Source organism: Rousettus aegyptiacus, unplaced genomic scaffold (assembly GCF_014176215.1).
Source record: "Rousettus aegyptiacus isolate mRouAeg1 unplaced genomic scaffold, mRouAeg1.p scaffold_m13_p_7, whole genome shotgun sequence".
In the NCBI taxonomy this organism is placed as follows: Eukaryota; Metazoa; Chordata; class Mammalia; order Chiroptera; family Pteropodidae; genus Rousettus; species Rousettus aegyptiacus.
The window spans coordinates 48,351,476-48,377,684 of record NW_023416310.1 but is presented as its reverse complement, the minus strand read 5'-3'; the positions used below and the strand labels follow the sequence as shown (position 1 = coordinate 48,377,684).

Below are 26,209 nucleotides of genomic sequence, written 5' to 3'. Positions count from 1 at the left end.
AACCCGAACGTGCAGTGCGCGGCGCGGTTGCTAGGGCAACTGTGAGCGCAGGTTGGGGGGAGCAGCGACACTGCGCAAGGCGTGGTTGCTGGGGCGACCGTTAGGCAGTGGCAGGAGCTGGACGCGGAAGCGCTGAAATCCAGAGGTTGGAACAACAGCGGAGGTGATGGCGCATGAAAGCTCGGTGAGTTTCACCTTAGCTGGCAGTACGCTAGAGTGGGCCCTGAAGGTCGGTGTCGGGAACCGTCGGACAGTTCCGCGACACCTGGCGCCGGCCCTCCACACAGGCATTCAAGATGGCCAAGGAATCCACTCCGGGACTTGGAGAGAAAATTTACACCTGCACCACTCCCACTCACACACTTTGTGGCACTCGGAGGCTGAGGGAAGGGTTCACATGGGTAGTGAAGAGCCTGAGAATAAGAAGTGACTTTGGAAACAGATAATGCATGTAATAAATCTCTTACGTTGAGGTGTCCATTTAAATGAATAAACGAGAATTGGTCAGGCTTGGGGAGAGGTGTTGCTAAAAATGTTTTCCATTTCAAGAGTTACAGGAGGAAGAAATGGATTAAATAACAACTCTGAGGATGAACTTGAAAGTTAACTTTTTTTTAAACCAAGAAAGTTTAAAGTAAAAAATAAATAAATAAATAAAACATTTGAAGAGCCTTTGTTTAACAATATGTCTGGCACTCTGTTTAGGCCACACGTAGGCATGGGCACTATCACAGGTGTCACAGGAGAGGATGGGGAAGTGAAGTCTAAGGAACAGGACCTCTCTCCCAGCTTTACCTGTCCTCTCTGGCCAAGCTGGGACGGGGCCATTCCCTAGGCTTGCCACCGAGACCATTCTCATTAACAAATGTGGGAAATGAGGCTTAACAGAGTTCTGTGCGATATTTAGAAAACACCAGATAAGGGAGAGAAAGAATTTTAGGGAACATCAAGCGTGAGTCAGTAAGGCTGGGAATGAGGAGGCAAAGGTTTGAGAAGAGTACATTTGGAGGTCAATTTTGGAAGGAACCAAGTTCAACGAGACTGTTGTGTGGGTCGTGAAGAGGCTCCCAAGAATCTGCTAGTAAATTCCTGTGTCCTGAATGAATTTTTGGCAATAGTCTTTTTCTAAGTGGATTTTTCTTGATTATAAAAGGATACAAACTAATTGTATAGAACTTACAAAATAGAGAAGAACATAGGAAAGAAATGTGCCCATTGTTACAATTTTGTTTTTCTTTTCTTCAATAAATACTGGTTTATAATACCTGAGTTCATACTTGGCATATAATTTTTTATCCTTTTTCTTTCACTTAACATTAGATCATAAATATTTTCTTATGCTATTGCAAATTCCTCCTAAAGATTACATTTAATCATTGCATAATATTCTGTCATGGAGATAGTGCACAATTAGCCATCTATTCTCTTTTTGTTAGACATGCTTTAATATTCTGCTATTATAAATCACACCACAGGGAATATGTTGGAGAATATATTTTTATTTTCATTTTAGAATATGCCTTTGAATGCATTTGTAAAACTTGAATTGCTATTTTTGAAGGTTAGACATGTCTTCAAATGTTTATTACTCATCTACAGTTCCACTTTTGTGAAATGTTATGTCTTTTGCTTATTTTCCTTGGGGTCTTATGATTTTTCTTTTTTAAAAGTTTTTATTTTTTTAATTTTTTCTTTTTTGATTATAGTTGACATTACATAGTAGAATAGTTTTAGGTGTAAGATTTTTCTTATCTTATGTGCGTTTTTAATATATTGGGGGATATTTATTTTTTATATTTGCTACAAATGTTTTTTTGTTCGGGAAGCAGTATAAAGTCAGGCATGGGAACCAGACTGGCATTTGAATTATGATTCTACTACTTCCTTGTTGTGTTATCCTGGGGAAAATTCTGTGAAATGGGGATAAAAAGAGTATATAGTCTAAAAAAAATGTAGGAACTGAGTCCACATATGTGACTATTATACTTTAAGTGCTAGTACATGGGAACTACCAATATAAGCTTGTAATTTGAATGTTTTTAAAAATAAGTACCTATTTTTAAATTATTCTTACATTACTTTTATGCTTAAGCAGTTCTTTCTCACCCAGAGAATATATGACAATTTAACCTATTTTTCCTGCATCTTATTTTTGTTTATATTTGTATGTATGTGTGTATATGTGTTTGTCCTATACTGCATCTGGAATTTATTTAGATGTATATTATGAAATGAGGATATGAGTTGATTTGGAGGAGGGGAGGAGACTCTAAACAGTATTAATAATTCCAACACCATGTATTGACTGTCTTTCTCAAGTTCTCTAACCTCTCAAAAACTTTGAACACTTTGACTTAGTGCGAATAGCAAGGACTGTGGAGTTGGAGCTATATAAAGCCTGGGTTTATTTTGTATCCAAAACAAGTGCTGGTTAACCTGTGTCAAGTTTCAGTTTCTTTGTCTGTGAAATGGGCTTAGTGAGTTATTATGAAACTAAATTAGGTCAAACACCTAAAATGTATCTGTCACACAGCAGGCTATTAGTAAATTGACCCTTTCAAAAGGTTTTTCTTTCTTACTAGAAAATGTGAAGAAGCTTCTTTCTAGCCTATAGCAGCCGCTCTGTTCCACTTGTTGGTTTCTTGTCTTCATTATCCTGTTCCTTTCCCACAGAGGCAGGCCCGAGACCGCGGGGTGACCCGATCCAAAGCAGAAAAGGCACGGCCACCTACAGTGCCTGTGCCGCAGGTGGACATCGTTCCTGGGCGGCTCACTGAGGCTGAATGGATGGCGCTCATGGCTGTGGAGGAGGGCGAGGACGTGGTGGGGGACATCTTGGCAGATCTGCTGTCCCGAGTCATGGACTCTGCCTTCAAGGTCTACCTAACCCAACAGGTGAGCCTGGATCTGGGTCCTCCAGACCCATCTCCCCATTCCCCCTCACTCCCTGCCCAGCTGAGACCCCTCTCTCTCCTCCTCACAGTGCATTCCATTCACCATCAGCCAGGCTCGGGAGGCCATGCTGCAGATTACTGAGTGGCGCTTCCTGGTCCGGGATGAAGGAGAATCTTCAGTGGCTGAGGACCCCACATGGGGCGAGGACGAGGAGCCCTCAGCATGTGCAACAGATGCCTGGGCTCAGGGATCTGTGCCCGTGCTGCATGCACCCGCCTCAGTGGGGCTGGAGGAGACCTTCCAAAGAGAAGTAAGCCCAGCACCCGGCTCCCTCTGACCTTCACTCCTACCTCCACGGAGTCTTCTTCATTCTCCTCAGGGCCTCTCTGGACTCCTCTTCCTTTAGTTCCTCTCTCCCCTTTCCGATGTCTCACTACTCACCTCCGATCTCCACCCCTGGTATATTTCCCCAGGACCAAGGGAGCGTGGACCAAATTTCTTTAGGAAGATCGCAGATGGATAGAGACTTTGAGGAGCAGATGGAATCTCGGGAGCATTCTCCCGAGCTGAGAGACACCCCTGGTTCCCAACCCACCCCCGAGCTGTTTCAGGAAGCATGGCCCAGATGTCCTTCAGATGAACTGGAAGGCCAGGGAGGAGGCCGCCTGTCCTCGCCCGAGTCCTTGAACGTGAGCCTCCAACCGTCACCAGTGGAGATGGCTACCACTGGCAGTCCCCACCCTTCTCTGGAGCTGTCCTTGGTAGCCAGCCCCCAGGAATCTGCTGAGAAGGCACAGGCCCTCAGCTCCCAGTTCTCAATCAAGGACCTCTACTCTTGCATGGGGCAGCCGCAGGTGGCTGGGGACCTGCTGGAGCTCAAGAAGGAGCAGGTGCCCTGCATGGCATCAGGCGAATTGTTGGCCAGCTCCTCTGAGGGCAGCCCCACCATACTAAGCCCCTCAGGATTCTTCCAGCCACAGCAGACCGGGGGCTCAGACTCGCATTTGAGTGCCCTTTCCTACACGGCGGGCCACAAGATGGCCATGGCGCGTCTGGACCCAGCGCAGCTGCCGTGCCACTGGGTGTGCCCACTGGCTGAGATTGTGGATCCAGACTCTGAGTCGCACCTCCTGGAAACCTACCGCGGGCGCCCACAGGGTATGAAGACTGGGGCTCCAGCCAGACGCCCAGCCACTGGCCCCTGTGTCCAGGTCTCCCCAGCACCTTTCGTCCCTCTACCTCCTGGCGTTCCTTTTCATGCCTTGGGTCTCCGCCTCCAACACCCCACTTTAAGCTCACGCCTACCATTGCCAGGCTTCCGACCAAAGCTGCCGTTGCCCTGCCCGGAGATCCGTTTTCTCTATAGGCAACCCGACGTAGCCCGCAACCCCAGCCCCCAGATGTGGCCGGGTGCAAAGTGGCCCAGTGGCTGGGAGGGGGAGGCCGAGTTGCTGGAAGATCTGTGGGCTGGTCGCATCCAGGTTCCTCAGCAGGTCCTGGACTCTGGGGACCCCGAGGACCAGAGGGGTGAGGATCCTTATAGGAGTCAGAGTCCTGAGTCCCAAATCCTGGAAGCCACGTCCCAGGTGGTGTGGAAGCCCATGTTGCAGTCCGAAGCCATGAAACTTGCTCCTGGTGTGAGCATGTGGAACTCTCCCACGCAGATGCTGCTCAGCTCTAACACACCCCAGCAGCAGGACAATGAAGGTGGTACCTCTCCTCCCACTGAGTAGTGCCTTATCCAGACAGGTGCTCAGAAGCCCAGGTGACTGTGACACAGCTAATGAAGAATTCAACCCCCAAACTGTGGTCACTCTTCTCCAAGCTCTTACCCCATTATGATCCTCGAACCTCAGCCAGTGAGAATCCCACCTACCTTATATCTGCTAGAAATAAACATCTAAGTTGCCTTAAGAATTGGCCTGATACTTTTTTTAGTTTCTTCCAAGTGCACTTTCACTGATCTGGAGAGGAACAGTTATAGGCCTAGAAGAAGATAGAATGCTGGCTCCAGGGAATAAACACATTTCCACCTTTAGGAGACCCTGCTACTTCAGGGCCAAGGCTACTCCCCAGCAGAGTCATTTTGGAGAATCATCCCTCTCCCCACAAAGGAGCAGACATAAGGGCTGCAAGTGGGGTCTACCTCAGTTAGAACTTACAGTCTCCTTTCATTTGGGGGGAGGAAGGGAATAGCCCTGCTTAGGCACAGAATTATTCAAAACATGAAGAATATGATTTCTTACTTCACTAATCCCTGGAGCTCTGTCAGTTGGAGACAAAGCCTTGAGCTTCTGTTGACTTTGGATTTGGAGTGAGGCAATGATGGCTACACAATTTAAGGAGGAAGTCATTCTCAGGTTCAAATGGGTTGCTTAAATGTGTGAGTGCCTCCTTAAATTTTGTGTCGTAGGCTCCACACTAGCCTCATTAATAGTCCCCACTCAGCTTTGACTAGCCTTTTCCCACCCTCCTCCCACTGCAGTCCTCCAGGTAGCAGGCCAGAAGTCTCTGCTATGTTGCTGTGGTCTCTACTCAGCACCCTGGGCTGGGGCCCTGGCTCTGTCCTCACTCTGCTCCTCTTGCTTAGACTAAGTATGTGGTGGCTATGGCATAAGTCTCATCTTTGGGGGACCTCCAGCACTGCTTCACAGATCTGACTGGGAAGATGGCAGTGGTGACTGAGGCCAAAAGTGGTGAGTGCTCATACCATCTTGTCACCTCACTAGAGACCTCAGCCCCTCAATAGCTTTAACAAGGGGAGCAGGGGGGAGGGGCAACACCCACTGTCAGCACTCTTGTCCCTCTCCTTGCTCCTCTGCCCTCTAGTCACTTCCCAGATGAGCCTCTGAAGCTGTCTTCCCACAGGCATTGGGAAGGCTTTGTCCTAGGAGCTGACCCGCTTGCGGGCCATGTGATCCTTGCTTGCCATAGGCTTGAGTGTAGACAGCAAGCCCTGGCTGAGATCCAAGCAGCCTCAAAAAGCCTTCTGCTTGGCAAGGTGGACCTGAGCTCTATGGCCTCCATCTGGACCTTTGCCTGGCGGCTCCTATAGGAGTATCCTGAAATATGTCTGCTAGTTAACAATGCTGCGGTCTGTGGTATGTGCCTTGACTTGCTTCCCCCAAACCCATTTCAGGAGCTTCCTTTCTAGCTCAGGGACTCTAAAACAAGCATCCCTGAAGCCTAACCTGCACATTCTGCTGAAACACTCGAATTCACACAACCCTAAAGAACTTGCTTTAAGTTATGGCTTCAAACTTCTTTGTCCCATCTTTGCCCATACATGCTCTTGTGGCATTTCTACTGAACCCCAATATATCCCCCAGACTTTGTCTCCCTCAGGGTAGTCCCTCCATCACCCACTCCCTGTGTTCTCATCTCCTCCCTTGTTTACTGTCTCCCATGGTCATTCCCTTCCCCTTGGGATTCAACTGCTTGCTAAGCAATGACCCAGTGTGCTTTTGTTGCACGCAGCAGGGGAACCACCAGTCACAAGTCAGGATTAGGATGCTAGTAATGGAACCAGGTAGCCCAAGATACAATCAGCAAGAGGACATAAGATCCTACCTCTCCTTCTCCCAGCTCCGAGTTCCAGCCAAACCAGCAGTCAATCATCTCAACACAAGCTTCTTGAGGGTGTCACTAGGTCACTAGGGATATAAATGCCAAGAAGACTGACTTCCTGTTCTCAGAGAGCTCAGGAACTACTAGGGAGGTAGACAAAACCACCACTGCCTTGGGTCCAAGTCTTTTACTTTCCGATTTTTTTATTTTTCTGATTAAGGAAATTTGAGTTCTTCTTGGGGAAGGAGGGGGAAAGTGGGTGACAGGCAAATTTTCCCTAACATTTTTTTCCTAGTTTGCGTAATAGTCTCTTTAAGAGAAAATCATTTTTTTTCATCAGGTAATACGCATCCAAAATACAAAATTGAAAGTGTACAAAAGGGTATGCAGTTAAAAAAATGTCTCCTCTCCTTGAAAATCAGCTGTCCAGTCTCCTTCTGGGAGGTAACTAAGGTTGTCAGGGTATCATGTACCTTTTAATGGTCAGTTAATTACATTAACCCCAAGTGGAAAGTGAACAAAGAGCAGGGCAAAACTCCATGCATTTGCAAATATGTTTTTTTTCCTCTTCTCCAAAATTGTAACATGTGTCTGCACCTTGCTTAGTAATAGTGTTTATATATATAAAGCATTTATTTGAGCAAAAATTGCTCCAGCCTGGGATACACCAATTTAGATAGCAACCTAAATTGTGTTCGTAGTAATAGTTTCTTAACTGTTCCTTGCCTGTCTCCCCATATCTAATCTATTCTCCCTTCTGCCACTTCTAGAAATCACCTTTTGCCATATCTCTTTCTTGCTTAAAATCCTTTGAAGGTACTCTATCCTTTACAGGATAAACTCTAGGCCCCTTCTCTTCACCTACAAGACCCTCTGCAGTCTGAGAATCTCACCTTTTGCCCTTTCTTAACCCACACCCTTATCTCCAGCCAATCTGTAGCTCTTGGACTATGCTCTATTCCCGCCCCCTGGCTGTGCTTTTGCACATGCGATTCTTTCTATGTGGAATATCCCTTCTCACCCTCTGAGACTAGCTAACTTTAGTTAACCTGCCAAGACTCAGCACAGATATCACCTGTGCTGTGGCTCCTGCCCTGACACCTCCATCTCCCAGCCACTCCCAATTTACAGGGCTCCCTTTAGCTCCTTGTACACATCTCTGTCCCCTGACATTGCTCTGTTAAGGATCAGTCTCCAACTAGGCTGTGAGCTCCTTTGGTCTTTATGTCACTACATCTGCTAGTTTGGGGTCTATTGTCCTCTTTAAGAATAATTTTCTCTCTAGTAAATTTTTGCTAAATACTACCTGTTCAAATTTTCATTCGTGATTCTTAATTTCAGTGTAGGGTTCGAAATAGTTTTAGCATTTTGAAAACAATACTGTAAATTCATATGTGAGAACTACTATTTTTCATAATTTATGTAATCCAGACTTTTTTGTTGTTGTTCCTTTGGTAGATTTAAAAAAAAATCCTAACCTTCCCAAGTATCTCTGCACATGTTTCTTTTCCCCCAAACCTAGCACCCTATGTTCTCAGCACTTATCTTGGTGTCTGCCACAATCCAGGGTCTAATGAACATTTGTGGAATGAATAAGTGAATGAATGTATGAATATGTGAAAGATAACTCTCAGTGTTTGTAGCCTCTCCTTTCTTGCTCCTTGTTGTCATTGAGGTAAAATGTAAACAAGGATCAATTAAGTTAGCGCCAGCTGGCAAGTGGAAGGAAGGCAAGACAAAACTCCAAATACTAAAATAAAAGAGGAGGGAGAGTGTTAGGAACATAGCTAATGAAAATGAGGTCTCAGTTCATGTTAAGTTTTCCTGCACCTAGCCCAGGTGCCTAGGTGGGGACCCACTGACCCTCTCCTGAAAGCCCTGGATGGACTCTGCCTCCTGGAGTCTCCTGGAGAAGCAGGGTGGCCAGTGGACATGAGAGTTTACCCCAGGAGTTGTATTGAAGGAGTGTGATCCTCTCTCTTCCCAGGGGTCCTGCAATGGGCAAGGTCAGCCTGGGTGGTGAATATGTCTTCCTTTCAGCAAATATGTGGGTTTATTGATGAGGAACATCTGATGGGGGCTGGCAGGCCTTTGGGCTTCAACCAGAACCATGATTACAGCAAATTGCTTTTGACTTCATTCACTGGGGAGCTTGCCCAGAGACTTCAAGGGACAGGTAACTGCCTCTGACACCCCCTACTCCTCCACTCCCGACCCTTCACGATTTCTCTCAATATGCCCTGACCAATATCCCCAAAATCCCCTAAGTCAATATCACCAATATCCCCCAAGCCAGCTGTAAATCTTCTCCATTTACCATCTGTGTACCCTGTATTTCTTTCAACCCCATCTTTACATCTCCATTTCAACCTTTTACCACTCTTATCACTTGTAGTATCCCTCTCCTCCCAGTATTTTCCAATACCAACACCATGCATCATGTTCCTCCTAGAGTTCACTCAACACTTTCAAATACTTATGTCCTCTTCATGGCTTGGGTAGTACCTTTCATGGAAGTTGTAGAGCACCGATGTCCCTGGTACCACTCCCATGTCTTTGGTCACCTCTACCTAACAGACCTGGTGGGATCCCTCCCTCATTGCACACTGCAGAACCACCCTTAATCTTTTCTTCTCAGCATCCTCCTTTCACTTTGTGCTATGCAGCTGCCTCACCCTCTCAGGTGTGACTATGAACTAACTCTGTGGACCCAGGTGTTGAATACACAGAGATCATGAAGCAATTTTCTTGGCTATTCTACTTCCTCTTCAGGCTCACCAGTTTCTTCATTAAGGTAGGTAGGGAGAAGCTGACTCAGCCTGAAGAGGATGGGACAGGGCCCTGCTTCTCATATGTCCCCAACAGGCTGAAGCCTGCCTGGCCTGATGTCCCATTTTGCCACCCTCCCTCTCCCCATGCTCCTTGTCTCCATAGGATTCTAAACAAGGTGCAGTTCCAGTCTTCTACCTGAGCTTGGCAAAAAAAAGCTGGATGGCATTTCTGGAAAATATTTTAACAGTTCCTGTATGATAACTCTTCCCCCTCAAGCTGCTCAGGATCCTCACATGGCCCAACACTTCTAGAATGCCTCAGTCCGACTAACAAACCTAGACAAGATGGACTAATTCTCTGTGACCCCTCCCCTAACTTGACACATCCCCTGACTCTCAGCCCTTACTCTGGTTATACTTTCTTTTTGGCCAGTTTCAAGGATCAATCACCTTGTCCACTTTCTCTTCCTGTTGCCTCAGTTGTATGAGAGCTCAGATTAGCCAGGAGACAGTGACAGCATCTACTTTATTGCCAATTCTCTGGTGGAATTATTCATCCTTTATGTACTAGGACTTCCAAACCTACCTAGTCCCAGATTGTGGTGACAGGGAATGAAACTCCTTCCAGTGGGTATTAGGGTACCACTGAGAGGGCAAACTCCCACTTATACTTCTTCATTCCTAGATCTATGTGTCCTGGGTTTGGGGAGGCAGCACCACATAGTATCCTCTGGATTAAGGCATATACCACATCCTGTAGGACAGCACCCCAATTTCAGAGTGCTGTCTCACAGCCGGTACAGCAACTGAACCTGCAGATAATTATTCCACCTTTCTATCAAACTAGCTGCTCCTGGTGATGAGTCAGGCAATGAGAGCAGGGAACTCTGGGAGTGAGAGCCCATTGCTTTCCTGGGGTTTTTGTTCATCTAGACCACTTTTGGATTTCACACACACACAAATCCTGTTGGGTTTGCTCTACATCCACTTGGGGGGACTGACATTTTTATAATACTGAGTTCTCCTAATTATGAACAAGGTACACTCATATCTATTTAAACCTTATTATCTTTACAGAAATTTGAAATAATTTTATCCAATAAGATTTTGCACAAATTTTACTATAGTTATTACAGGTACCTCACTTCTCATGCTATTATAAATGCTATTTTAAAATTTATATATTGATCATATATCAAACAACTTTATTTAATTCTAAGAATAGTGTGGGCACCAGGCCTGACTGGCCCAAGGCCTGGCTGTGATCCAGGCCTATGGCTAGGAATAGGACCCCAGACTTAGAAAATATGTAAACATACTTCAGCTTATTGTATCACGCATGTGTGGCTGAATGCCACTTTTATATTCTGCTATGTGAGGAACCATGCAGTCCTCTGGAGAGCAGAAGGGGAACACAAGAAAGGGGAGCAGGAGAAGTGCACGCAAGACTGCGTGCCTCATGCAATAGACTGCATTCCCCAAATAGAACTGTACTTCCCAGCAAAAGTGCGCTCTGCACAATCAAGTTAGTGCCTGCCGTTTCATCCTTATATCTGCCTCTTGTACACTCTTCCAGCTGGGCGTCACAACCATAGAACCTTCCCTTCTGGGTCAGCAATACTATCTAGCCCTGACACTTAGCAAGCAGCAGGATCGTTTTTCCATTTTTAAACTCTCTCTTGTTTTGAAAGTATAAAATCTATTTCTGTTCTTTAATGGTTCTTCTAATAATTTTAATCTGCATATTTAACTTAACAGTATCTTTAATCAATATCTTTATTCTTCTTTTGAACTATACGTAGATCTTGGAATTCTTTAACATTAAGCACTCCCTTTGAATTTACATGCTTTTGTAACCAAATATTTTAATTACATTGTTATTAGTCTCATGAATCAGATATAGTGTTGTCATTTTAAATAGTTGATATTTGTGTAGATTTACCCATATGTTTAATATTTTCTTTGCTCACTCTTCCTTGTGCCTCAGATTTTCCATTTGGGGTTATTTTCCTTCTATACAAAGTACCTCCTTTAGAAGTTTCTTTAATGAGGATTTGTGGTAGAGAGAATTCTAAAATGGCTCCCAAGATTCCTACCCTCTTGTGTATACATTCTGTATCATCTCCTCCCCTTGAGTATGAGCAGAGCTAGTGAATATGGTGGACTTTAACTCCTGTGATTATGTTATGTACCAGGAAAATGGGATTTTGCTATTGTAATTAAAGTTTGTAATCAGCTGATTCTGTGTTAATCAAAGGGGAGATTATTTTGGGTGGGCCGGACTTAATCAGGTGAGGCTTTTGAAAGGGTCAGACCTTCCTAGAAGTCAGATTCTTATGTTTATCATGAAAAAACCAAAGTGCCACATTTTGGAGAGGGCTACAAGAGGGCTATGTGGCCTCTAGAGTGGAGGCGTCAGTTCTACAATTTCAAGGAAGTGAATTTTGCCAACAACCAGTGAGCTTGGAAGAGGACCTGGAACCTAGTTAAGATTGCAACCCTTGAAGACACCTTGATTTCAGCCTGGTAAGACCCTGATGTCCCAGAGGACCCAGCTAACCTGTGTTCGAACTCCTGACCCACAGAAACTGAGAGACAATAAATGTGTGCTTTTAAGCCACGGAGCCTGTAGTAATTTGTTATTCAGCAATAAAAAACTATCCTCCGGCAGAGGGCGCTGGCCGCGACACGCCTCTCTCCTGTGGTCCTAACTGGCTTCCGAGGCACAGTGCGCACGCGCACATTTCGCTCCAGGTGTCCAGCTTAGTGCCTGGTCGGTGTCACCTCGGTCGCGCTCAGCGCGCAGTTTTTAACTCGGACAGGTTTTCGGGGAAGAATAGTGTGTTCCCTGGACCCAGAACCGCTCTGGGTCTCGGGGCAAGAGGGTCTGGGGTGGGACTAGAGAGGTCGGGCGGCGCATCGGGCAGCTCACGCGGGCGGGGCGGGGCGGGACCGGCAAGGTCTTGGGCGTCGGTCGTCGGTGGGGCTGGAGTCGGGCGCGGACCCCCTGACCAGACAGGTACGGAGGTGGCGACCCCGCCAACCGTCTCCTCCGCCGCCCCCCGCTTGTTTGCGAGGATCCCGGCGGTAGACTGGGGGCTCGGCGCTGGTCTGGGGGTAGCATGGAGCCCTGAGTGCCGGGCGGGGGACGGTGGGGGTGGGCCGCAGTGAGGGTGGGCGACCGCCTGGATCTGGGCCGGTCCGACCCACCTGAGTTCTCAGCCTGGCTGTGTTCTTCCAGGGTCAGGGTGATTGCGCCTCCGAATTCCTCTTGAACTGTAAGGGTTCCCTTGTTTTCTTGGGCGCTTCCAAGATACCCCTGAAACCATTCCGAGCCACAGGTTTCCTGTGGGCACATGGTTGAGAAGTTTGTGTCAAACAAAAATAACTCTCTCTGCCAAGAACCCCCCCCCCCAAAAAAAAAAAAAAAAAAAACCCGTAGAGGACTCAAGCATGGGGGCCGGGATGTGGGTTTGGTGTGTCTGTGTCTCCCAGTGCTAGGGTCTACTTTAGCTTGTAGGATGACCCGTAAGTCATCCTGCGCATCCTTCAAGTCTTTAGGCAGAACCACAGTTAAATCACAAAGATGAGGAACTCTGCTGTTTTAAAAGAAACAGTGATTTAGACGCTTGCTTTCATTTTTTTTTTTTCCAGTGAGAACAGCAAGCTTATATTGACCACCTACTAATCCAGTGTGCTTAAGTACTGAGTCAAGCTATGAGGTTGAGATTGACATTCTTTACCTGGTGTATTGCCGAAGCCTGAGCCATGGGAATATTAAAAGAGATACCAAACTTTTAAAAAGCATTTTGTGCTCAAATGTGTTTAGAAACTTCGTGGTTAAAGTTTTCTCTGCTACAAAATATTTCAGAGCCTTCAATATGCTTATGATCTTGCCACAAATCTCCTACTGGAAGCATGATATAACGTTTCCCAAATTTGGGCGGGAAATATTATTTTTCTTGGGTGCTGCCTCTGTTTAACATCTGAAACAGTTTGGGAAATGCAGTTCCAGAATTAGTAATTCAGCATTTGGAAGGTGCAATACAGGTCAGTGCTTTTTCGAACTTTAATGGTGCATACACCTGGGGGTCTTTTTAAAACAGATTCTGGTTGGTTGTACATTTCTAAAAAGTTCGCAGGTATTGCTGATGCTGCTGATCCATGGACCACACACTTTGAGTAGCAAGGCTTGAAAGTTGGAGACCATGTTCTGCTTCCTGCTCTCCAGAACAAACTGTACTGCCTTACACTTTACTTGTCCAGGCCTATTAAATAAGAGACTGGACAAGGTCTCCAAGGTTCTTTTTATATCTAAAATGCTGTGATTGTAGTACAGTTACCCTTGCTATAGTTGAATTCTATCTAAAATATCCTTGCCCAGTGGCCAATTTGGGCTTGAACATTTCTGATAATGGGAAATTTACTACATATAAGGCATCCCCTTTCATCTTGGTATAATTCCATATGGAAGATATTGTTACTGAAATACACCTCTGCAACTTCCCTCTGGTGGTCATAAGGTATCTCTTAGAATTAATTAGAAAAAAAGCGTACTCTCTCTTTAAAAGGTGATTAAATATTAGATGACAGCTGTTCTTACCAAGCTTTCTCTAGACAAAATTGCCCTTCATTCTCATATGACATTGTTTCAAACCCTTTTCTTTTTAAATGTAGTATTTCTGTGTGTAGTGTAATGGGGCTTTAGCTGATCTTTAAAGGATGGGTGGGGCTTGCAAGACTAGGGAAAGCATCCTAAGCAGCTGACAGTAGTGCAGAGATGACAGTGCATATATCAGATCCAGGAGTGTTTGGCTCAAGTAGAAATGGTATGCTAGTGAAAGATTTTGGGCAAGAGAGTATGGGCAAAGCAATATTTTAGAGTGCATAGTTTTCTTTGGCATGTAGTGTGGTTGGAAATGGGGAAGGGAGGCAGATCTTCACATATCAGTAATAGAGGACTTAGATTGCTGATAGTAATACCTTATATTTATGTATATCATTTTACAGATTATAGAACCTTTCACAGGCATGGTCTCATTTGACTTAATAATCCTGTGAGGTAGGCAGAGTAGCTGCTACCCTGTTTTATAGATGAGGTACCAAAGAGGTAAATGATTTGCTTTAATTCTCAAAGCTATAAAGTGGCAGACCAAAGTTACGACAGTAGTAATGGAGGATAAAGGAAGGATGCAAGAAGCAATACTAAGGAAAAATTGATAAGTTGGGCCTGACATAGAGGTACAAAAAAGAAGTTGTTAGTAGTCAGAGTAGTTGGGAGAATCATAATTCTATTGACAACTGCCACTGTAGGTTTTACTCTGCCATCTTTATCATTGCTAGTGACTGCGTGTGGAGTTATGGTTTGGGAGGGGTCGTTGTAGAGGATTCCCAGGTTGCTTGGCCTGTCTCCAGCCACTGGGTGGTGCTGTGGTGACTTGGGTTATCTGTCCCCTACCAGGGAAATGAGAACTGGATCCTCAGCATTCAGGCTAATAACAGTTGCACTTGGCCGATGGATGAATTCTGTGTCCAGTTTGACCTCCCCAAGCTCCTGCATATCCCCAGAGGACTTCACTGAAGTAGAGACTGGATCCTTGTCATCCTCAAACCTCACTAAAGCTGTTTTCCCAGAAGATCAATACTTTCTTTAGAGCCTAGAGGTCTTTTTGTGGTTCTTTTACCCTAGGAGCATATGAGATTGAAATTAGTGTCACTGCTAAATTCCGTAGGAGCTGGGGCTGTCTCTGCACTTTTAGTTTGTCTCCTATCTGGAGAGAAAAGGGCTACATCTGCTGGGGTGTGTGTGTGCATGACTCCAGCACACAGTGAGTGCATGACTGGTAATTTCCCCCATGGCAGTGGTCTTTAAGGGTGGAGCTACTCTCTGGGAAAGCTGTCAGAATCAACTTATATCCCTAGGGCCTAGTATTGGTACAGGCCTCTATTCAACATTGAATGTCTGCTGTGTTCAGTGCTTAGGATACTGAAATGAATAAAAACTCTCTGCCCTGGAGGAATTCATGGTAGGATAAGGGAGACAATATTTTAAATGTGGTATCGTAATAGAGATAGGTCCAAAGTGCTATGTGATGGCCGAGGAGGGAATGACTAGCTCTATATGGAGACGTCAGGGGAATCTTTAGGAAAGAGGTGAACATTGAGCTCAGCTTTGAAGATGAGGAAAGGGAATGGCCCTGGTAACACTGCAGCATTTGCCGAGGGATAAGGAGGAAGATAAGTAGATCCAAGTGGCTGAGATGTAAGAGAATTTTAGGGTCAAAGGAATTGCTTGATGAGACTAGATTCATAAGTGGGCCAGGTTTTTATTGGCCCGTAATGCTGTACTAAGAGAATTCAGTTTTGTGGGCAAGGAAGCCACTGGAGGGATTTAGTCAGGGAGGTGTTGTGATTGTATTTTGGGAAGCTAACTGTGGAAATAGATTAAAAGGGGAGAATCTGGATCAGGGATATCAGGACATTGTTGTGATAACCTAGGCTTGGTCTAAGGCCAAACTACAGATTAGTTCAGTGGGGATGGAAAGGAGGGGCTGAGTCTGAGAGAGACTGGAGACAGAACTCACCTGACATAATGAATGACTAATTAGGAGGGAGTTGCTGAGAATGACTCAGTTTTCTCTTTTTGGGTGGATTATGCTGCCAATAGTAAAGAAGGAATATGGAGGAGGAACATTTTGGGGGTGAACAGAGTGAGTGTGTTTTGGGTCATGTTGAACTTGGGGGCATCTGTGGCACTTATACAGGTGGCAATGTGTGTTTGAGGATGAGAAGAGTATGTGCCTGGGGGCAGTAGGTGGAAGTGGTAGTTGATGCTCTGGGAATGGATGAGTCCAGCCACGTTTATAGAAGGCTGAAGATGACAGAAGAGATGGGAAGGATTGGTGTGCAAGGTGAGAGCGAGTGTTGCCCAATAAACTAGAAGAGGAGAAGGTTCCAGGAAGATGAGCAGTAGCCTCAGTTGCCTCGGGGAGGTCAAGTTGGATGAGCTTGGGAAATGCACCTTGAGACTGGGCAGTTTGAGGTTGTGGTCACTAGGGCTCTTTTACTTTTTTAGTGTGAGCAGCGTCACTGGAGTGGTAGGGGCGGGAGCGTGGTGAAGTGAGCAGTGAATAGGAAGCGAAGATAGAGAGGGCGTACTCATTGTGAGTAGTTTGCCAGGGAAGGGATGAAGAGAAGGTGGCGTCAAGAAGAGATGGCGGCAGCATGTGGTGGAGGTAGCAGAGACTAGAGGCAGGTTTTCCTAGAATAGAAGAGTCTTGAGCATGGGTTATCTAATGTGTAAGAGCCAGTAGAGAGGGTGCAATTGAAGGCACAAGAGAAAAGATGATTGTTAAATCAGGTCTTTAAATGTCAGGGTGGGGGAGGGTTGGCCCAAAAAGGAGAGGTCATCTTTTCCTTTGAAAAGGGATGAGGGAAGAAAGGAAAGGATGTAGGAAGAAAGAGGCAGTGATGGTTGCAGATATACATGAATTTGCGAAGAAATTCTTATATAATAAGCTCAGTTTCTTTCTCAGAGAGGTTATCTGTTGAAGGGAGAGGGTGCTGGTGTGGGTTCAAGTAGGAGCAGGGACTTGAAAGTAGTAAGGGAAACTTGAAACAGCTGTCTAGAGGAAAGGGAGAGAAAACAGACTTGAGATATGCTTCTAGAGTTTTGAGTACCTGCCGAACTGAAATCTGGTTTCGCCTTCCTCTTAATAATAATAATGGCTGACATTTATTGAGTGCTTGATATAAGGCCCTCTTCTAAGTACTTTTCAGGTATTCTTAATGTGATTTTTACAACTTTGTTAGAAAGGTATTGTTATCCCTATTTTATAGAAGAGGAAATTGAGACATGGAGGATTTCTTAGCCTTAGTACTTAGATTTGTTGAATCTTTTACTTCTGCAGAAATGGCATTCCTTCCCCTGAGCCATCAGAGAAGGCAGAAATTTAATCCCAACTCCCAGTTTCTGAACATCCAGAGACTGGAGTCTAGGGCTGTCAAGGAGGGAGTCGTACCAGACCAGTTCATGGGGACGATCATGGCATGGGTGGTCAGGGCGGTGGAATCAGTGTTACTGCTAGCTTTTTGTAGGGAACTCTGAAATCCTTGAGTGATTTCTCAGCACCCTGACTAGAAAGACAAGTGACTGATAGTGTAAGGTACTGCAGGGTGAGACTGTGTGTCACCTGAGACAGTGTATAAGAAAAGAGATCTTGTCCCTGTCAGCCAGAAAAAGATTATTTTTTTCTGCCATTATGGTACTAGGCAGACCTATAACCATATTATAATAGAATAGATTATTAACACTTAACCTTTTGTTTTCTCCATTAGTGTGATAGATAGAATTTGCAGATAGGGTGCACACCTGACTTGAGTGAAAGGGGAAAATGGTGGGATGGCAAGGATGGAGGAGAAATGGACTTACCTTTTCCTGCTGCAGCCACTGGAGCATCATTTCCGTGTCCTTCGTCTTGAGGTTGCCATGGATACGCCTTTGCGTGGTGACTTGAGATTGATTTTCATTATGATCCGATGATGACGTGGATTTAAAAAGAGAAAGGACAGAATGTTCTGCTTCTGGGAGTGGCCAGAGAGCTGCCCGAAAGGCAGAGCCCAGCACAGCTCAGGTGGCTGTGGCTTTGTTGGCTGCTTTGGCTTTTGCTGAAGTTGTGAAATGGTGCATCTCTCTCTTTAGAGCGCAGGCTCAGGGTTCCCTGTCTGCAGGGTCCTAGTGCTAGGGACTTGCTGGTTGATTCATGGGGAGGAACCAGCAGGAACTTGGAGCAGGCTGTTAAGTAGGACTCTTACTAGCCCTGGTAGGGTTGCAGTTTTTGAGTATAGAGCTACATTCAAGTGCCTGTTCCCTTCCTGCAAAAGTTCTTTTATCGAGGATGAACAAGGCATATTGTGTAGATTTCCTTGTTGGCTTTTGGAGGTCTGGACCCTTTAGAGGTGGGCCTGGCAATCACTGGGTATTCCTGGAGTAGGGGAATACTTTGGGAGGGGGTAGAGCTGCATGCATGCAGATTGGGAGTGCGCTGCAAACATTTCTGGGATTGATGAGGAGCTGGAGAGGTAAATAAAGTCCATTTAGGGTCTAGGCCCTCTCTGTATGAGATCTGTAAAACAGATACAGGAATAATACCTAGGAACAAAACTCTCCATATGCATCTTCTTTTGGGGTTCCTGTTTATATCTGGAATCCAGCCTTGAGAGCTTCCAGCTCCCTAGGCTCCATTCCCCACTCAGTGAGCAGACCCTCTCCTTTCATGAGGAAGTTCTGTCCACATTTATCCCTTCTCTTCTAATGTTTTCAGAGATGTACAGCTTTATTCTTAAGAAGATCTGGATCTTGCTAATTACCATTGCATTTCCTTTTTTTTTCCCCCTTTGCAACCAAACTAGTCTATGCCCAGTGCCTAATGCAGTCAGTTAAGTATGTGGACCCTGCTGTCAGACTGCCTGGGTTTCAGACCAGCTCCTCTACGAGTAGGATTGGGGAAAGCAAACAGTTGGTTTAGCCCAGGGTCAAGGTTAGGTGAGGTGAGATCAGAGGAGGTCAAGAGCTCAAAGGATGCTGGTGTGTCAGTAAAAGCAAGGTAGAAATGGTACAGGCTGGGTGCCAGAGCTTTTGCCTCCTTTCTTTTTCCTCCTCAATTCCCAACAGTCTACGTGTTTTCCTGTCATGTTCTGGAATGTTCTCCAAGACCACTAGTAACCTATTCATCAGACACAGATTTTTCCTTCTTCTCCTATTTTCCTAGACATAGTAGTAGTATTTAATATCAGTGGAGATAAAAGTGGATTAGAAATCCAGAGAGATCTGTCTTCTCCCTGACTGAGGGAGCTTGTAACTCAGAACGGTCCTTTGTGATATGGGGTGGTACCAACTGGTGCTGTGGAAGGATCATGTACCTGTACAGCTAGCCAGATGTGCTCTCTGCCATTTTCTGACCATGAGACTCAGGTGAGATGTTTGACTTCTGAGGCTCTGTTCTGTCGTGTGTAGAATGAAGAGAATAGAATCTGTCTTGTCCGTATAACTGATGCATTTTGAAAGGAGATGGTGAAATAAATTTGTCCCATGGAGGGCCTAAGAACAAGACTTATTTTCTTTCTCCTAACATGTTCTGAACAGTTTTCCTTCCCATTTTCCCCAGTTTTGTTACCATTTTTAATCATTCTTTCATCACTCATGCTTGGAAACTCCTAAGTTTATTCATTTGTTTACTTAATGTGCATTCATTCATTTGTCCACCCATTTCTTTATGCAACATTTGAATTCCTACTGTATGCAGGTCATCATTGATATACCCTCTCAGTAATGACGAAAACGATGTCTACAATTTATTGAGCATGTATTCTGTGTCAGGCACTGTGCTAAATGCTTTACTTCAATCTTATTGAATCCTCCCAACATCCGTGGGAGGTAGTCATTGTTTCCTTTTTTTTTCAGATGAGGTAGCTGGGCTCTGAAGTTAAATATCTTGACCAGAGTCATACAGGTGAGGAAGTTGGAGAACCAATACTGTATTTAGGTCAGTCTCCAGAGGCCACGCAGGCCCGCTGCCTCTTTCCCCAAGTCTGATCTGTCATCAGGTCTTACCAGGACTTTTTGGTATCATCACTAAATTGACCCTTTTTTTTTTCCTTCTCTATGAGCCTTGTTCACACCTTCCTCACCCCTCGCTCATTATTGCAGTTGCTCCCTTGCTGGTACCCAATCTTTACCCCTCTTCTTCTCCATCCCACTCTGCCACCAGTTTGATCTTCCTAATGTAGTTTTCGTTAGGCTGGTCTTTTGCTCAGGAGGAGACTGGTTTCCTGTTGTTACTGTATCAAGTCCATCTATCTTTACCTGATGTTAAATTCTCTGACTATCCATACTTAATCTCCTAGTATGTCTTGATATTAATATGTTTATTTAGTCAATAAATATTTGGCTCCATGAACTAAGGGTGATGGGATCATAAAGAGGAAAAGTTGTGGGGTCTGCTTTAAACAGCTTATAGTTCAATAGAAGAACTCATAGCATTCTTCACTTCAGTCCAGCTAGTCTTCTTTGATGTTCCCTAGTAACAGGAAATTGTTTCTGTCTCTACTTATACTGTGTTTACAACTTACAGTTGCTCTCCACATATACAAGAACAACTTGTGATTCAAGGCACAGTCAGGTACCCCTTTTCTTTCTAGCTCACCTTTCACCTGCCTGTAATCTTTATAATGTTTATTGTCTAGATATTTTATTTTAAGACTTATATACCATCTGTTACCATGTCAGGTGATTCTTTGTACTTCTACAGCTTCTGCACTTCTTATGTGCTTTGCCTTACTTGAGCCCCATAACATTGATACAGATATTATTCCTATGTTATAGGAGAAGAAACAGTCTCCAAGAAATGAGGTGACCACATGTGCCTTTGTGGCTAGTGAGTTTTGAGGCTGTTCTTAGATCTGAGCTCTTTAGAATCTCTGAAGGCAGTGTGGTCTGCCTTGAAAGCCTAGAGATATGTGTGATAATAGTGAGGATAGTAGGATGTGCAGAGGGTTCCAGTTCAGGCTTGGGTTCCAGTTTTGGCTCCACTCCTTACCTTCTGTGTAATTTCAGGAAAGTTGCCCAGTTCTCTAAACCTGAGTTTCCTTGTCAGCATTGTCCCTGGCCTGCCTCTCTATGGTGTTATTCTGATGTCCAAATATGATAATAACAACATTGTTATTAGATAATTTTTGTTGAGTGCTTACTAAATACCAGACAATGTGTTAAATGTTTTACGTGGATTATCTTGGTTTAATCCTCACAACGGTTCTCTGAGAGCTGTGGCTACCAAGCGGTGAAGCTAGGAATTGTGTGAAAGTAGCCTGAGTCTAAAACTAAGGTGCTCATAGACTGTTAAGTGTTCTGACCATGTGAAGTCCGGTCTGCAAGGACTTGCATGGTGTTGCCGTCCTGTGTAATGGTGATTAGGGAAAGGAGGAGGCAATATGGAGATTTTGCGGGGAAGAAGAGAAATGGTTTCCCAGGGGGTTTGACCAGGATCGAAGATATGGAAAGGTGCTTTGGGTGTTGGTTATCATTCTACTATTAGGCTGTCTGGGCTGTCTTAGAGGGTGACGTCGAGGAAGACCCTGTTCAGCCAGTGAAGCCCAGTTCTGACAAGGCAGGTATCCCTAGGCCCGGGGGATCTAGGTCCACACCACACCTGGTAGAGCCATAAGTCAGACCCCAGGCCAAACTTGTTGGCCACTTAGCGGTAGGGACCCTGGCCTGTTGGTCCCTAGCCCATGTTAGATGGTTAAATGAAGTGGTATTGTTACATAGCCCTCTGAAGTCCTTTCACTAGAATGTACAATCTTATTAAATTAAACATTTTTTTCATTATAAAGGTAATACATGGTTATTAAAGAAATTTTGTGAAATATAAATATATAGAAAATAAACCAACTTATCATTTCTGTTAAGGAGATGCCTAAGAGGCAAAGCCAAGAGTACAAGGGGGCTGGGCCTTTTGCTTTTGACTATTGCCCTTGTGAATCCAGTTGAACCGGAAACTATTGGGAGTCAGAGCCTGACCCTTTATAACAACCAGAGGGAGAAAGAATGACTGTGGCAACCTTAGGCAGTGTGGGAATTGGGTACTTGACTTGCTTTGCTTTGTACGTCAAGTGACCTCCCTTACTGTCCTTCCTTTGCTGGATATCGAGCAGGGCCTGGCTCCTGCAGCCCAGTGTGCAATTGAAATCCAGACCCTAATATCATGATTTTGGACCCTGAGTCTAGAGTTTAGAAGGAAGAGGGAGAAGAGCACCAGAAAAGGGGGCAAGAGACCCTTATTTTCGCTGGGTGAAAGCCGCACCTGATGGTTTCGAAGTGTCACTTGATGCTTTCATTCTGCCGAGGCCTCACATCCTGGGAGGAAGGGGCAGTGATGGTGAGGGGGTGCAGAGTAGGAGGACCCATAAGGGCTGTACTCCTATCCCTAAACAGTGTACTCTAGAGGTGAGTGCTGAGGGTCCGTGGCTGGGCCTAGCCCCTCAGTCCTTGTCCTTCTTGTTTGGCCCAGGTGAAGAAGGGGGGCACTAGGACCCAGAGGCTAGCACGGTTCCTGACAAGTCTAGAGCAGCACTAGCGCAGAGTGAGTCTCATCAGCTGGCAAGCAGGATTCAGTGTCTGTGGGTTTAGGAATCCTCAGGCAGCAGAGGAGACTTGCTCCACGGTCCCCATCTGTGCCCCGACCCTTACCCCAGCAGGTCCATGGACTGGGGAGGGCCACGCCTGATGGCTTCTGTTTCTGTCCATGAGAGCCTGGAGCCCTGACCCTCCTGCCTAGGTTTCTGCCTTTTCTTTCTGTCTTTGGCCAGCTGGGGAAGGGGTAGAGGCCATAGAGGCTGGGTAAGCAACATGGCCCAGAGCAAGAGGCACGTGTATAGCCGGGTAAGTGGCCCTCTTTTGGGATGGCCCTGGGAGGGCTGCTGGAAAGGCCTGGGTACCTATGGACATTGCTGTGGGGGCTGGGGAGACAGGCTAGAGCTGGGATGGGGCCACTTGCAGCCCTGATGGTATTAGGCTGGACAGGCTTCCCCTCTCAGAGTTTAGGCCTCAGTGGGGACTGGTGAGGCCCAACCTTTGACTCTAATTGGACCTTAGGCCCAAGGTTCCTGAGGGGGACAAGACTATGTTGGGGACTCCAAATGGGTCTGGTGGGTTGGACTGGCTTTACACTGAAGCCTTTCTTTAGAGCTGCTTTGTTGTTTGTCACTTGCTTTCTCTCTCTTCTGGCTGTAATTGAATCTATATCCACCTGGTTCTGAGAGGCTTATTAGGGTTGAGAGGTTGGGGGAAGTCTCTTAGTTTAGGGCCAGCACTGATGTCACTCTCACTTCCTTTTATTGATAGGTCCGTGACAGGTACCCTACATATCCCAGATATGATTTGGGGTCCTAGAGCCCCTGGGAGCACCTCACCTTCCTTACCTTTCTAGATGAGCTTTTTGGGGAAGGGAGTTCGTGAGTGACAGGTTCTGGCAGGGCTCCCTTCTGAAGCCAGGTGGAGGCATTGGAAGGGAGCCCTGTGGAGTCTTTAGAACCATGGTGTCACTTCTTGCCTCATTCATTTGTTTGCTGCAAGGCCCCTGGTTCTTGGAGCTGCTGTTGCTAAAAATGGCTTAGGTGTGATTTTCTTCTAAACTATGGGCCTATTTAGGACTTAATTTCATGTGTCCTGTCATCACGAGTGTATCAGAAACAGAGCTTCCCAAGAACAGTGTTTAGTCTGTTCCTTTGCATTGTCCATCCTTGGGGTGATAAATCATCCATTTGGACCCCTAGGAAGAGTCTGGGGGCCAGAGTGTAGGACAGATCTGAGGTACCTGATTTACTGGGCCTTCTTTTTACTTTTTGTAGCAACATAGCACAGGGGAAGGATCTCTAGAACTTGAGGGTAGAATGTTGATAGAATGGTGCTCAGGCAAGGAAGAAGGGAATTAAATGGTCAAATGGACTGCACTGAGGCATCCCAGAGTATCATGGTGTATGTGTGGATGGGGTTGGGGGAAGTCAGGTCCAGAAGGAGTAATGGTGACTTGAGGGCTGGAGGGAGGCACAGTGTGCCCCTAACCGATGTTCTAACACAGGGAAGACATGCAACAATGGGGAGGGGAACAGGATTCTGTGGAATAGATATTACCTTTGCAGAGACACCTGAATCACATGTCTTTCTCACTCAGGCTCCTGAGTCAGGGCATTGGATTGTGGGGAACTTGGTCTAAAGTGAGTTATTTGCTTGAGCTTCATTCTCCTCCTTGAGGGGGAGTGCTCCTGAGAAAGCAGCCATGTGGTGACATTCACAGATCTATCAATGAATTCTGATTTGTTATAAAATTTAAATATAAACTCTTAAAAATTCTAGCAGATTCCAGAGGAGTTGGGAGAAGTCTTAGGGGAACACATCACTGACATTTTTCAGAAGGGAATTTGGGGGAACCCTATAAATGGGGTTCAGGGAAGTGACTTTTGGTCCTTTTTCAGTCCAGGATCCTGACAGGGGCCTTTATGCATCAGGATGACACCCTTGACCTGAGGCCTTTAACTGTGTATGTTTGCATGTGTCTTTCTTTCAGGCGCCCAGTGGCAGCAGAATGAGTGCAGAGGCAAGCGCCCGGCCTCTGCGAGTAGGCTCCCGTGTGGAGGTGATTGGAAAAGGGCACCGAGGCACTGTGGCTTATGTTGGAGCCACGCTCTTTGCCACTGGCAAATGGGTAGGCGTGATCCTAGATGAAGCAAAAGGCAAGAATGATGGAACTGTCCAAGGCAGGAAGTACTTCACTTGTGATGAAGGGCATGGCATCTTTGTGCGCCAATCCCAGGTACTCACTCATGCCCTACTTCTGTGTGTGTGTGTGTGTGTGTGTGTGTGTGTGTGTGTGTACATGCTCTGTTGCCTATACAGCTGGTGTGTTGGTGCTCCCTTTTCCCGAGCATGAACATAAGTCTTTAGTTGGGAGAGTGGGAGGTAGTGGCGGAGGAAAGATTGGAGATTCATCCTTGGGAAGCTGCCTTGCTTGGGGCCTGGGGAGGGACCCATATTACAGCATAACATTCTTGATCTGGCTATATCGAGTCTGTTTTCTGGCCTCAGATCCAAGTATTTGAAGATGGAGCAGATACTACTTCCCCAGAGACACCTGATTCTTCTGCCTCAAAGATCCTCAAAAGAGGTAACAGTCATCCACTTAAGTTGCCCTCTCCACCCCCACATTCAGGAGTCCCCAAGACTTCTCAGAACATGGATCCAGAGATTTTCCATCACCATCATATTCCCTTGTTATATCTTTCCTATCTCACCGTAATGTTCTCTGCCCCTGCCCTTGTATACAAACACATACTTGTTTCTGTTTGCTTTCTACAGAGGGAACAGACTCAGCTGCAAAGACCAGCAAACTGGTGAGTGGTTGGGGGTGGGAATGGGGAGTAAAAAAGGAGGGGAAGGACAAAGAGAGGAGGGAGACCCACTGCCAGGCAGGTAGAAGCAGTAGGTGAGTAAACTGCATTAGCTTTCAGATCTCCAACATCCCTGAGAAGGAAGAGTTTCCGGGTATCAGTTGCTATTTTAGGGGCGAGTAAAGGTGGTTGTAGGGAACAACTATTAGGGCCTGGAAGTTCAGGGTCAAATGGGACGATTGCTGGGGATGATAGAAAAGACAGGTCTGACCCTAGTATGTTGTTGTCAGCTTCCTACCTTTTGGTACCCTAAGCTGCCAAGGTCTAAAGGGTCTCAGGGAAGGGGTAAGATGGGAGCTAGAGGAGAAGGAGTTCTCCTGTTCACAAGTGAATGGCAAGGAACCAGGCCCTCTACCATCTGTTTTAGGCAGTATGCAGAGGGCCCGTCCTAGCTCCTGTTGCTGTTCTGCACAGGTGTGTGAGGTGGGGTTCCAGACTCTCCAGCCTCTTTTGGCCAGGGTGTAGACATCCTGGGAGCTGATCTTTGAGGGACCCCTCATCTCACTTACCCAGAGCTTGACAGTGACTCAATTCCCTCTTTACCTGTGTATGCCTGAGTTGGTCTTAATGCCTACACTCAGCATGTCTGGCCAGCTAGCACAGTGTGATGTCTGTTCTCTAACTCTGCCCTTTCCTACTCCTCATGCAGCGGGGACTGAAGCCTAAGAAGGTGGTGTGTTTACTATTTGTGCCTGGGTGGGTGAGGGCCATGAGCCCCCTCCCCAGCCATCCTGCATGTCTTGGGCTGCTGCATGTATGTGTGTGACCTTGGGCTGGGATGGCCAGAGGAAATGGTGGCCTTGGCTTCCAGATTTCCTCTGGGGGCTGCAAGGATATATGGCTCACTGTCAGGCCCAGTAGTACTCACTGGGTTGATCCCCACCCTTCCTCACCCTAGGAGTTCTAGTCAGAGACTGCAAGCACTTGACTATAAATAGCAGGAGCATGGAATAGAGCCTTTACTGGGTTATAGT

The 26,209-nt window shown here is 45.9% G+C and overlaps 3 protein-coding genes across 14 annotated transcripts in view; all 3 read left to right on the top strand.

Moving 5' to 3' along the window:
* The first annotated feature begins 50 nt into the window (after positions 1-50).
* Positions 51-4,809, top strand: CUNH2orf81 (chromosome unknown C2orf81 homolog). The gene is made up of 4 exons (XM_016130614.2): positions 51-184; positions 2,674-2,895; positions 2,984-3,205; positions 3,369-4,809. The coding sequence occupies exons 1-4, from the start codon at positions 167-169 to the stop codon at positions 4,626-4,628; spliced, it is 1,722 nt and encodes a 573-aa protein (XP_015986100.2). The 5' UTR covers positions 51-166; the 3' UTR covers positions 4,629-4,809.
* A 118-nt stretch (positions 4,810-4,927) lies between these two features.
* Positions 4,928-11,199, top strand: LOC107502881 (retinol dehydrogenase 12). The gene is given in 8 exon segments (XM_016130549.2): positions 4,928-5,525; positions 5,528-5,591; positions 5,764-5,796; positions 5,799-5,996; positions 8,441-8,641; positions 9,153-9,256; positions 9,397-9,441; positions 9,444-11,199. Coding segments are annotated over 8 exon segments (903 nt in total). The 5' UTR covers positions 4,928-5,411; the 3' UTR covers positions 9,588-11,199.
* Positions 11,200-12,152: 953 nt separating this feature from the next.
* The window catches only part of DCTN1 (dynactin subunit 1), a 28,836-nt gene continuing 14,779 nt past the window's right edge, over positions 12,153-26,209 (top strand). For 3 of the 12 annotated variants that reach the window (XM_016130602.2, XM_016130605.2, XM_016130603.2), the window contains exons 1-5: positions 22,399-22,671; positions 24,356-24,601; positions 24,874-24,952; positions 25,144-25,178; positions 25,885-25,905. In XM_016130602.2, coding sequence (XP_015986088.1) covers positions 22,639-22,671; positions 24,356-24,601; positions 24,874-24,952; positions 25,144-25,178; positions 25,885-25,905 — 414 coding nt within the window. In that variant the 5' untranslated portion in view covers positions 22,399-22,638. Of the gene's footprint in view, positions 12,253-12,887; positions 13,284-22,367; positions 22,672-24,355; positions 24,602-24,873; positions 24,953-25,143; positions 25,179-25,884; positions 25,906-26,209 lie in introns of those variants that run through there. The other 9 variants (XM_036224149.1, XM_016130606.2, XM_016130612.2 and 6 more) reach the window with 6 other exon arrangements.

What these genes read in the sequence shown, in the direction of transcription:
- CUNH2orf81 (XM_016130614.2), top strand. An exon ending in AGGTCTACCTAACCCAACAG is followed by an intron (nt 2,896 to 2,983) that starts GTGAGCCTGGAT and finishes TCCTCCTCACAG; the next exon opens with TGCATTCCATTCACCATCAG. An exon ending in AGGAGACCTTCCAAAGAGAA is followed by an intron (nt 3,206 to 3,368) that starts GTAAGCCCAGCA and finishes ATATTTCCCCAG; the next exon opens with GACCAAGGGAGCGTGGACCA.